The sequence below is a fragment of the Eptesicus fuscus genome, chromosome 22 (assembly GCF_027574615.1).
Source record: "Eptesicus fuscus isolate TK198812 chromosome 22, DD_ASM_mEF_20220401, whole genome shotgun sequence".
NCBI classification, from domain to species: Eukaryota; Metazoa; Chordata; class Mammalia; order Chiroptera; family Vespertilionidae; genus Eptesicus; species Eptesicus fuscus.
Window position 1 is genome coordinate 30,985,872 of NC_072494.1, and position 13,209 is coordinate 30,999,080.

The 13,209-nt window shown below is 45.9% G+C and overlaps 1 protein-coding gene across 2 annotated transcripts in view; it reads left to right on the forward strand.

Annotated features, from left to right (window-relative positions):
• The window catches only part of KCNH1 (potassium voltage-gated channel subfamily H member 1), a 264,356-nt gene that overhangs the window by 186,349 nt on the left and 64,798 nt on the right, over positions 1-13,209 (forward strand). For both annotated transcript variants that reach the window (XM_008145998.3, XM_008145999.3), the window contains exon 9: positions 3,109-3,361. In XM_008145998.3, the coding sequence (XP_008144220.2) occupies positions 3,109-3,361 (253 nt within the window). The remainder of the gene's footprint in view (positions 1-3,108; positions 3,362-13,209) is intronic.

The following is a 13,209-nucleotide window of genomic DNA, read 5'->3' on the forward strand; positions in this document are numbered from 1 at the left end:
GAAACGCTAAGTGTTGCTTCAGGTGCAGATGACTACTAGGTGTTAAGGCAGGAATTGCATCCAGATCTGCCTGCCTGAAAGCCTGTTCTCCCAGCCTCGCTGCTGTCCTCCCAATCTGGGTGTAATTTCATTTATTCCTCACCGCCATGGTGACCTCTCCCCTGTGGCCTTCAAGGCTCAAGGACCAGCAGGGAGAGTCACTCCTCAGAACCAAGTGGAAGGGAAGGTGGCCCATTTCAGGGCCTCGAGCTGACACTCTCCCTCAGAGACAGGAATTCAGGGTCCCCTGCCCCGCCCAGCGTGGCGCCAACAGAAGGCCTGATGGAGATGCCTGGTGGCTGTGACAGTCCGCAATTCCTCCCCGCCAGGGTCCCTCCGCTCCTCACACACGCTTCCCAGTGGCTCCGGGAACGGTGCCCACGAATAAAACATTGTCCCCCTGCCAAGGCCTCGTCACTAGCAGCCTCTGCCAGCAAATCCCAGCCCAGAGGAAACCAAATATTTAAAGGTGAACTTTAAAGAATAAATCTTGGTTTTGAACCACCGAGCACAGTTTTGACATGACACGTGAGCCTTCTACACTCCCTTGTGTGTTCTGTTTGGAGAGAGGAGGATCCAAATTAAATCCACATTTCTGCAGAAGCCTTGTTTTAATGAGCTCCAAAGAGGCAAGTATTAGCAAGCAATCCCAAGCATGGGCAGTCTGAATTTTCCTCTGTCTCGGCCAGTCCTCCATCCTCCCTCCCGGAGAACATCCTGACCGCCTTAGCAACCTGCAACCCCAGGGCAAGAGCGCAGAGGCACGCAGCGGGAGGGGACTGGCATTCCTCAAGGCCCTGACTGGGGCCAGGCACTGCCCCAGGAAAGTGTGCTGGTGGGTGTAATTCCATTTATTCCTCACCAGCCCGTGGTAGCAGAGTGCATTTCACAAGAGATGCCGAAGTGTAGAGCAGCTAAGCCACTTGGAGAGGAAAATGAGGTGGGATTTCAACTGCGTGCCCTCTTTCCACGGCCACGCCTCCATTGCAGAGCTCAGGGGCACCTGAGCGGGATGGGGTATGAGCAAAGCTGTCGAGATTGGAGCGGAGGTCTGAAGGAGGCTGAGGGGCTTGCAAATTCCACAGTGAGCACAGATGCTGAGGCAAATGGCCTGTGCTGAGGCAGGGATGCGGGGAGGGGAGAGAAATGTCCTCACTGGGCATGGTGGATGGCGTGCCCCCCGCTTTGTTCGTAGGCTAGGATTATTTCAGGAACACTTCTAATTTCTCTGAACAAGTCCACGTGGGGCTGTTGTGTTCCTTAATATGGAAGGGGCTATGCGATGGCTTCTTGCAAATATTTTGTCCAAGGAAATATTTCTCCCCCGGGAAAAGGCTGAGAAATTTTCATTTCCGTAAAAGATGAGACCCAAAGCTTCTTATAGTTCCCATGTTGCCTCGATTTCCTAAATACTGAGAACCAATTCGCAAAGCCCATTTGTGTTGGGCAGCCACATTATATAGGGAGTGGTTAGCATATAAACTAGGAGTCTGACTACGTAATTTGAGATCCCAGCTCTGCCACTTCCTGGCTGTGCCACTTTGGACAAGTTATTATCTTCCCTGTGTCTCAGTGTCCTCATCTGTAAAATGGTACAATAATAGTACTTACCTCCTAGGGTCATGTGAGGATTCAATTAGCTAATGCACATAACACTCAAAAATGTAAAATCACATTCCCTTGACTTTCCCTTCCTTCTTTACTATTCTCTTCAGCACTTACTGCTAAATTTTACTTATTTTGCTTATTATTTGTCTCCTCCCACTAGATGTTAAGTTACACAAGGGCAGGGATTTTTGTCTGTTTTGTGCTCTGCTACATTCTCAGAGCCTAGACTGATTCCTGGCATATAATCAGATGCCCTATAAATAAGTATGAAATGAGTGAACCACGCTAAAGTACTTAGCAATACCTGGCATGTGGTAAGTGCTTAGTAAATATTATCTTATATCTCTCGTTAAATCACACCCATATTCCGTCCATCTGAAGATCATGTCAGTTCGGAATATGATCCCTATCACTGGCTCCACTGCCACATTCCAGTCCCAGTCTCCTAGGCCTCGCCTGGACAGGAGGGACCTAACTTTGATGTCAGAGGCTCACAGGGAGGCCACGGGAAGCCTCAACCCTGTGGCAGTGTCCAGGTTCTTGTCTCCATGCAAGAAAGAATTCGAGAATGAGACAGAAAGATTCAGTAAAGCACAGAGGTTTTATTAAAGCGAAAGTACACACTCAGGGAGTGAGTCTCCCCAAAGGGTCTCAGGGGCTAGGCTTATACTTGGGGCTGGTCAGGAGGAACTCATAAGGGTGTGGATCTGGGCCAGGCACCACCTTCCCAACGGGAGAGGGAGATTTTATCCTTATTTGACATTTTCCAGAACTGTCTTGGTGGTGGTTGCCATACAGATGGGGAGGGAAGAGGCGAGTACCTCAATCTAGCTAACTGGCCTCAACTCGATTCCTTGGCTCCATTCTTGCTCTCCAAAGCCAGAACCCTCAAACTCCCCTCTGTAGCCGCAATGATCCTCTGAAATATAGGTCAGTTCCTGTCACTTCCCTGCTCAAAGTCCTCCAATGTGTCCCCATCACACAGAATAAATCAAAGGGTTTTCATACCTACACAGCTCTACACGCTCTTCTGCTTGGCGTACTCCCGAAACCTCATCTCCTACCCCTTGCCCCTCATTCACATTGGCTATTGCTCAGGTTTCCTTACGGCCTTTGTTATTCTTCTAGAATGTTCTTTCTTCACATGGCTCCCTCTGACACATTATGAAGGTGTCAGCTTAAATGTCACCTCCTCAGAGAGGCTTTTCCCAACGACCTGTAGAGTCCCCCATTCTTCCAGCGCTTCTACTCTTGGGAAGCCTCGTTTGAGCACTTAACACAGATTTTGGGGACCGCTGCCTCCCAAAGAATGAGGTTGGGACTGTGGCTGTCTTGTCTGCCAGCACCTTGAGTGCAGTCTAGCCTGGTGGGGGTTGCTTCTGCCCCCCGGTGTCAAGGGGCAGTGGGCTGGAGGCCACAGCAAGGAGGGCCCTAACACTGTTTCTCCCCGTGCCTGGCCAGGTCCTGCAGATCTGTCCCAAGGACATGAGAGCGGACATCTGCGTGCACCTGAACCGCAAGGTGTTCAAGGAGCACCCTGCTTTCCGGCTGGCCAGCGACGGCTGCCTGCGGGCACTGGCCATGGAGTTCCAGACGGTGCACTGCGCCCCGGGGGACCTCATCTACCACGCAGGAGAGAGCGTCGACAGCCTCTGCTTCGTGGTCTCCGGCTCCCTGGAGGTGATCCAGGACGACGAGGTGGTGGCCATCCTAGGTAGGTGTTGCCTTTGCTGGAAGGAAACCTTCTGCTGTCCGAGGTGGGCAGCTCAGTGCCACTGCTGCCTGCACCCAGAGATTGCACCACAGGGCAACACCCGTTGTTAGTTGGCATCTGTGCATCTATCCACCAAACAAATATCTGAGTGCCTGTTTCGTGGCCGTCGCAGTCTGAGGCACTTGGGGTATTGCAATGACAAAAATGGGTTTTGTCTTCAAGAGACCCCCAGTCTACTGGGAGAACAAATAAGAAGACATTTGCCTACAGTGCAAGGGGCCTCTAACCCAGTATTCAAGTGTTGGGAGGGCTTCTTGGAAGAAATGACATCTAAGCTGAAAAATAAAGATTGCGAATGAGTTATCATGGAGAAGCGAAGGGACAGGGAGCATTCTAAGCAGAGGGGGGAGCATGTGTGAAGTCCCTGCGGAGAGAGAGCATGATTCATTTGAAGAACTGTGTGTACATCAGTGTGTCTGGAGCGCACAGAACCAGAAGGGGCCTGGGAGAAATGGGGCTAGGGAGTGAGCCAAGCATGAGGTAGATCATGTAGGACCTGGAATCCATGCTAAGGGACTTGGATTTTACGTGGGGGATCCCAAGAAGGGTTTAAAGCAAGGGAGAGGCATGATCCAATTTGTACTTCAGAGAGGGGACTGTATAATTGCAGCTTGAGAGTGGATGGAAGAGGAAGGCTGGGCGGGCAGATGAGGCTGGAGACATGTTATCTAGGGGCAAATTGCTGGTGAGCAGATTGAGAGAAGCAAATGAGTGACATACTAGTATTTTAAAAGTAGGCTCAACAGAACCTGATGAAGGATTTACTGTTGGGAGTCCATGAGGACTGCAGGGTTTCTCACTGGGATAATAGGAAAGCTGATCTGCCATACACCATCGTAAGGAATGTGGGAGGCGGACAGGAACATGGGGGCACAGGTTGGTATTTTGCACGTTGAGCATCAGTGACCTTTGAGAGATTCATCTGATTGCCTGAGGTGGCGTCAGGACAGCTCTTTACTGAGGGCACGACTCCTCTTTGGTGGGCAGGACATCTAGTCTGCACCAGGCATTTTTCCTACAGATTCTCAGTCAATCTTTTTTTTTTCTTTTTTTTTATTGTTTAAAGTATTACAAATAGTAGTACATATATCTCCTTTTTTTTTTTTCCAATTGACCTTCCCCCAGCCTCCCCTCCCCTCCCCCTGGGCACATGCCCTCACCCCCCTCCCAGTGTCTTGCGTCCATTGGTTATGCTTATATGCACGCATACAAGTCCTTTGGTTGATCTCTCAGTCAATCTTTAGAGTAACCCCATGAAGTGATTATATGATCCCCATTTTGTATATGAGACAATAAAAGCTCAGAGAGGTTAGGAAACTCTCAAAACTGATGAGGCCCATGAGCCAGCATTCTGGAGGCCCTCAGACTCCAAATCTCTGCCGATCCATTTTGCAACACTGCAATCCTAGTGATAATTTGTGTAGTTTGCTGGTCCATTAAGTTGCCAGATACTGCTAAACATTGTAGATGTATATTTTTATCTTTTACATATGATGTTTTAGGACTCTGAGGCAGGGAGAGATTAAGTTATACCGGAGTTAGAATTGAGATTCAAACTAAGTATCTAGACATAGACAGTGTTTTTAAAAAAAATCCCAAGCTTTGCTCCTGCTTGACCTTGGAGTGCATGAATATGCAGCCCTCCTCTTGCTCCTCTGGCTCCAAGTGAACTTGCCCTCTTGGTTACATTCTGCTCAGGTTAATAATCAAGGATGATTTCTATTCCTTACGCATGTGCTGGAGACTGGGATAGAGTCTGGGTGGGAGGTGGAGGCTGAAACAAGTGTTCTGGACTCCTGGTATCCACTGAACTCTACAGACAGGGTTATTCTGTTCCTTGCCTTTCTCATCCACAGAGATGTGAGGTTTTACTGTGTATGAGGAACAGGGCACAGGAACGGTACAGCCATTGATTTAACATTGCTGCAGGGAGATGACATGTATCCCTGCCTTCATTCAGGGCCCTTGATAAAGAGGACTTTCTCTTGGTAATAGAGGTTGGGGTGTTTGCCTGAGAAGAAGAGTAGCTAGTGACTAGTCGACTCTCCTTTGAATTTGAACTGATATTTTAGTGTGGGGCATCTTTCACCCATCCCCTCACTGATAGCACCTTATGGCTTTCCAAGGAATACTGTCCACCTTACATACCCATGCTCAGGGCACCCTTATCCATGTACCCTAAACAGCGGCACTATTAGGAGCTGGGTGTGGACTCCTAGGCATGGAAGTATGACAGAGCCGCAGAGGAGCGAGGAAGGCAAATGACTGCGTCCAAGACATGTTCCATTTCCCCTCAGCCTGGGCTTCTTGTGAGGAAGCACCGGCCTTGGTTTATTGTTAATTTACTTGGTCAATTGACTGCTTTTTCAAATCCAGTCCTCTGCCTCAGGCCTCCCGAGCACCCTGCCTGCTCCAGTTAGCCATGTGGACGGGACCTCTGACATAGCTCAGCAGCCACGGTTTCAAAGTGGTTGTTGCCTTCAAGCTGTCCAGACTAGGAAAAAACATCTTCCACGCGTCCCCAGGAGCCAGGAGATTTCAAGAGGCTCTTATTCTATAAAAGGACGAAACAAGCTCTTTGAGTCAACCTGACCTCTGGGCGAAGACACAGAAGAGATTCCAAGTGATCTGCTCTCTGGAAACCGAAGTTTAGAGCTGTTGTTCTCTAAACAGGTTTTCAAGCATCAGATGGGTATGAGAGCTCGATCTTTATTGCCATTTATGCCCTTTAGTTCAATCCAGCCAACATGTCTTTTTTTAAATATATATTATTGATTTTTTTACAGAAAGGAAGGAGAGGGATAGAGAGTTAGAAGCATAGATGAGAGAGAAACATTGATCAGCTGCCTCCTGCACACCTTCTACTGGGGATGTGCCCACAACCAAGGTACATGCCCTTGACCGGAATCAAACCTGGAACCCTTCAGTCTGCAGGCCAATGCTCTAACCACCGAGCCAAACCAGTTAGGGCTAGCCAACATGTCTTGAACAGTGTCATGGGGGTGAGGATGCAGCTGTGGACCCAACATTAGCCCAGCCTTCAAGGAGCTTCAATGGAGGAGGCTGACATTATTTAAAAAGCAACGATCACATTGCTTGATAAGTGTCACCATAGAGAGAATGCAGGCGCTTCTAGAGGGTCATTGGACAAGTAATCATTGAGCAGCTACTGTGTGTCCGGTGCTCCAGTGAGGAAGGGGGACAGCCAGGTCATCTTTACTTGTCATATAGAGCAGGAGTCTTTTAAAAAAAAAAGCCCAGAGCTCATTTACCTCATCCGTTTGGTCTCTAGCCCCTTGTTAGCAGTTCACTCATTTACATTCTGCTAATTTGTTTCCTCCTTTCAGTGCTTATATTCCCCGCCTCATCCTCTGTTTAATTTTAGCACAGACGCCAAGAATGAGGAGAAAGGTCACTGTTCATAGCTGAGCGTGTTTAGCATGAAAGTGTCAGAAAAGAGTGTTTCAAACCTGGACTACACTCCATCATATGAAATGTTGATTACATCATGAGCTACTAAACACGTGCACACACAATTATACATGAAACTCGGTGCTTACTTTTTAACTTTATTTTTTTTGTTGACTCTTATTACAGATGTCTCCATTCCCTCTCCCCCCCCGCTTTGCCCACCTCTACCCAGTCCCTGCTCCCCGCTTCCCTCTGATACAACTGGCATTTTCTGTTGGATTCTATTACTTTCCATTTAAAAATAAATTGACTGTCATGACCCACTAAATTGCTTTCTTGACCTGATCACAGTGTGCAGTTTAAAAACATGGTTCCACAAACATAGACCATATCTCTCTTGGACTGAAGGCCATGCTGTGTCCTGAGAACAGAATATACGTCACGGTCTCTTATGATCTCCTTTCCCTTTGATGTTCTCTGCCTTAGTTTTGAGATGACACCCTCCCAAATATCCTTTTGGGATGCTCTTATAAATCACTTAATTCTTCTCAATTTTAGTTTCTTGGTTCTTTAAAATAAAAATGTAAGACTTCAGCCTTTGCATCTTTAATGATATTTTTAAAAAAATAATTTTCTTCTAGTTTTTCATAGATATCTGAATAAAAAGGCACAGGTACCCACTTTTGCCCCTGGCCAACTAGTACTATTAGCATTTGCAAGCAACTTGTTATCTATTTTGTGTTACTTGGCCACAGTAGATGAGTCATGGTCTTTCATCGGGGCTGTGCTTGAGTGTGGTCCAGCTCCCTGTGTTTCCAGCTTATAAATGTGCTATTTAAATTATCTTATTTCACTGTGATTTAGTGTCTCTGTAGTAACTTTTATGGGTTTTACATTTTAATACTTAATTTGTATTTTAATCATGGATCATCTTGGATCTTTTCTTTTTGTTTGTTTTGTTTCATTCTATTGGGCAAGACTGAGGTCCTTTTGGCCAGGCTGCCTTGAGTAATGTAAAGAGCCCTGCTTGGCTGGTGTGGCTCAATGGTTGAGCCTTGACCCATGAACCAGGAGGTCACAGTTCAATTCCTGGTCAGGGACACATGCCTGGGTTATGGGCTTGATCCCCATTAGGGAGTGTGCAGGAGGCAGCCAATCAGTGATTCTCTCCCATCATTGATGCTTCTATGTCTCTCTCCCTCTCCCCTCCTCTCTGTGAAGTTAATAAAAACATATTTTTAAAATTGTTTAAAGAGCCCTGGACCTGAGCTGGAGATTTCAACTGTAGCCCTGTCTCTGCATTAACTCCCTGCAGGAGTAACCACTAATTGGTTAAGTCTCTAAGACCCCCCTCTGTAGTTATACTAAGCCCATTACACTGCATCAATCACATATTTACTCATCTGTCTCTCCTGTGAGCTGAGAACGTTTGATTTCATACCTCTGGCTTGGCCCAGCACATGGAAGGCACTATCGGCTGTTTGCTGAATTGAATTGAGTTGAATTGAATTGAAAGGCAGGCTGTGAAAGGCCCCATGATCTAGAATGAGGGTCTGGACTTTATCTTGTAGGATGAGGGTCCCAGAGAAAATTTTAAGCATGAGAGTGACTTGAAGATCTGGTTCCACAAATACAGAGGCATGGGGTTGGCTAGGAGGCTCAGGTGAGGAATGATGAAGGCCTAAGTAAGGTGGTAGGACGGAGATGGGGAAGAAGGGCCAGAGTCCAGAGATATCAGGGGAGGGAGAACCTCGGGGATGTGGGAGATGAAGAGTGGGAATAGTTTCTGGCAAAGACTAAACAGGCAATAGAGTCAAAGGAGGAAGAAGAGGACAAGGAGGAGAATGAGGAGGAGGGATAAAGATGATGGGCTTAGTCTGTTGAGTCTGCAGTGTCTTTTTGGAACAGATCTGGGGATGGCTCTCAAGTAGAGGAAACTCTTCTCTACTTGTGGCTGAGCCAAAGTCCAAGGAAGGGGAGCAGTCATGAGGAAGGCTGATGGGCAGATCATTTGAGTTCACTTTCTACTTGCAGTCCTGCCACTACTGAACTAGGATTTACATTCTCCTTAAATGGACATGTAAACATGTCCATGCTTTTTCCAAGATGGAGTCTTCCCTTCCCCCCCCCCCGCCCCCCCAATTTGAAAGATATGCTCAACTTTGCTTTAGTTACTTTGGATCCATTGACCTTGCCTGGATATTAATGTAGCATCTATTTATTTAACAACTATCACAGCATAACATGGTGTTAGCCTCATTGAGGGGGGAGCATGCAGAGAAAATCCTTGTCTTGGATGACTGTTATATCCCATTTGGGGAGAAAAATGCATTATTAGTGACAATAAATGGTACCTCTTTCTGTAGGCTTCCTGGAGTGAACAGGGAAATGTTCATGGAGGAGGTAGTTGACTGGGCTTGGCGGGACCAGTAGGAGTGTTGGATAGGCTGGTTCTTAAAGTGGGAAGAGCAGACTGTGCCTCTGGAGTCATTAGAGGCACATTCGGGGCCCAGTGTGAGTAGAGTAGCCTGAGAAGACTTTGCTTGTGGGCCGGTGGTTCTCAACGCTAGTGAGCATGACACTCAGGTGGAAAGCATGTTCACGGTGCTGGTTCCCAGGCCCTCCCTGTGGGTTCTGATTCTGCAGCTCTAGGCTGGAGCCTTGGGATCCGCAATGTCACAAACCCTCCCTTCCTCGGGTGATTCCACTGAATGTGCATAGAGGATGATACCTTGAGAACGTTGCCGTAGACAGTCACTACTCGATGTTTTTGTGGAAAGGGGTGAGATGATGACTCCGTGGAAGGTTGTAAAGCATAGAAGCAAGCTCTTTATTATTTTAGCCTGACCCATATGAATGTGTCAATTTTCAACGACTTCTGACCTCCCAAAATGGTAGGATAAACAACTAGTGGTCTATATTCAAGGGAAGGAGGGCCCAGCCTAGGGTGGTGGCTCTGTGAAGATGGAGTCAGGAGTAGGACATATGAGGTAGGGCATTCAGATGGGAAGAGTGGTGGGAGCTGAGGCCTGGAGAAGCTGTGCTTTGTAACCACAAGTCCAGCACTTGAGCTGGAGCTGGGAGCCCCGAGGGGCAGCAGTGGGGCCTGGGGCTGGAGAGGCAGCTTAGGGATAGGCTGTGGACGTTTCTAAATGTCAGCATGAACAACGAGGCAACAGTGGTGAGTAAAGTATGACATCATTAGAGCTGTGCTTTGTGAAGATTAATGAATCAGAGACCAGGAGGTCAGTAGTTCACTAGGGCTCCTGGAGGAGATGAGAGGTGTTAAGATATAAGCAGTAGAAACTGAGAGAGGTAGGGTTGCCAAATAAAATACAGGACATCCTGTTAAATTTGGATTTCTCATAAAGAACAAGTACTTTTTAGCTTAAATATTTGCAAACATTGAACGGGACACATGATGCTTAATAGTATTATCCATCTATCTGAAATTCAGCTTTAACTGGGTGTCCTGTATGGCTATTTGCTAAATCTTGCAACCTTAGATGGGAGGGACAGGTAGATGAGATGTTGTGGAAGGAGAGTCTGAAAGGTTATAAATGATAGGATATGAGGTGTAGGTAGCAGGAGGTGAGAGAGGTGATGCTGACCTCAGATTACTGGTAAGTAGGGAGATGGCGACAGCGGAACAGAAGGAGGCCTCCAGAGGAAGAAATGGAGAGAGGAAAGTGATGGCTTGGTTTTGACTTGTTCCATTTAAGATGAGTATCCAGGTGGGGTTTTCAACAGCCTCTCTGAAAGGTGGGTCTGGAACCGGGAAAGGAAGCCAGGACTTAAGACAGAGATTTAGGATTCAGAGGAAGGAATAGGGAAAACAACAACAACAATAAAAAGAGAGGTACAGAGAAAACATGTGAATGTTTTTCTAAATGACCCAGTATTTCAGAACATTTTAAAAGACATGGGAGTGTAGCCCTTCAAAACGTTCATAAGGAACTTTAAATGCTATTAGACACTCTTACGATAGGTAAGTAAAATACAGTTTGTAAATACAACATGATCTCGCCTATGCGGGGAGACACATTCGTAGATAAAAGCCCACAGACATCTTCATCAGCATATCACTACAGAGGTCTCTGGTGTGGGAGGCTGTAGGAGATTTTCATTTCCTTCTTATGTATTGGTTTGTTTTCAAGTTTTCTTTAAAAGAGCATGTGCTACTTTCAAAATCAGTACATTTATTTTTTTAAAGTAACTCTTGAGGAAGTTGGCATCATTCCAAGTTTCACAGATCCTTTTAAGATGTTAGGATACGATTTGAAAGAATAATATATTTTTAGTCTTAACAGCATTCCTTTTATTTATTGATCCAATCAGAAAATAATGACACTTTTTTTAGTAGGTGCTACCTCCCCCTTCCCCTGCCCCCCCCCCCAAAAAAAACACACACACACACACACAATTCTTGAACAGGCGGAGGCTGGCTAGACAATGAAGACAGAATGGCTATCTAACAAAGGTTTAAAAAACTGCAACTGCTTCCTATAAACCCTCATTACTTTAGAGACGGGGAAGCTAAGTCCTTCACAGAGATGCTTCCAAGATTCTTGTAGCTGGAGCTGGTGAGGGGGATGCCCCCCAATTCCTGCGCGGCCATCTCCCATGGTGCATTGTTCCACGTACTGAGAGTACCAGCTGAAGTGCTCTATAATAAAATCGATGTCATAGGTGGTTTCATGCTCAGCACGAGGGGAGGAAACTGTTTCAGTGTCTCTCTAAACACTCCAACCATGCATTAATATTCATATAGCTATCCCATCAACCAAAGCAATTATATTAACTCCATACTCCAAGCAAGGAGGTACAGTGTGAATAATCTAGTCATTCAGAAATGCAAAAACATTTGTATCAGGTAATGAATACATGACCTGGTTGAGAGAGGATGGGCATGGGAAGAGTTAGTAGATCTTTTTAAAGGAAATCATAACGTTAGTGCCCAGATGGAGTGAATTAGTTAAATCGAAAATTATGGTAAGTCAAGATATAAATTTTATTGGCATGCAAAATGTTTCCAACGCAATATGAAGTGGGGGAAAGCAGGATATATAACTATATATGCATAACAGTAACTTCAATTACATAAAAATGCATGTATGAGTAAAAGAAAGATGGAAAGTGTACCATAATGTTAGCTGATGTTTTCTGGATGGTGGCCTTACTTTTCAATTATTTTCTACACTGCACATATATTCTTTTATAAACACAAAGGAAAAATCGAGTCAATTTTCACTTCTGATCTATAGTGATCTTGAAAAATTAACCCCTGCTTTCAGGGGAAGATTTGCGGTGTATAACTTAGTGGAGAGACATCTGATTAACTTAATTTTATCTAATTGCGGTTGTGATGAACAGGACTGTCATGATGTTTCCAAACCCTTGCTTTAATGGGTGGCCCCACTCAGGTAGAGGTGCCAGCGCTGTTTGCTCATGCTCAGTACCTTCTCTACAGGAAGGCTGGTGACCCATATAGAGTGAGATTTTAATTCCTTTAAGGAGAACATGTGTATCATTGGGTAATTTCTGATATTCATTATCTGTATTTCTTTTTTTTAAACGTGTCTCTAAATTTTCAGCTCAGCATCAATCTGGATCAGAGTGAGTTATGGGAATGTTTCTGAGCAGGTCAGCAAATGCCTTTTCAAGTTAGGCTGACAATGCAGCTACCTACAATGTAGACACCCAGGTTCTTGCATTTGGACTGGAGACCAGGTCTCTCCTTAAAGTCGTCCATCCTGAGGCACTCTAAGCCTTTCATATCCTGACTCACCTTACCGTGTTCCCTCAGACCCATCTTTTCACTGATGTATTGATTTATTCATTCCATAGCATGCCAGGTGTAGTGCTATGGATTGGAGAGACAACACTGAACCAGATACACTTAGAGGAGAACTAACAGTCTCACCAGGGAGACAGACAAGTAGATATGCAGTTTTATAACACAGTGCCAAGATTTATAATAGGAGTAAGAACAGGATGCTATGGGAGCTTATAAGACAGGTCAGCCAGGAGAAATCAAAGGAGGCTTCCTGACAGAGGTGGTGTCTGAGCTGAGACTTGCGTGATGAGCTGAATTCCACCAGGTGCAGGAGTGGTGATGGTGGTTGGGGAAGGGGATGAAAGAGAGAGTGTTCCAGGCAGAAGGGACAGTAACTACAAAAACCTGAAACCAAAAAAGTGACAGAATCACATTTGTGTTCAGAAAGATTGTCCTGGCTGCTGTGAAGAGAATGGATAGCAGACAGGAAGACCAGCAAGGAGGATGCTGGGAGATGAGAGTGACTTGAACTGACTTAATGGCAGAAAAGTATACAGGGTCAAAAGATAGTTGATAGATAAAGTGATCAGAGCCCAGTCAC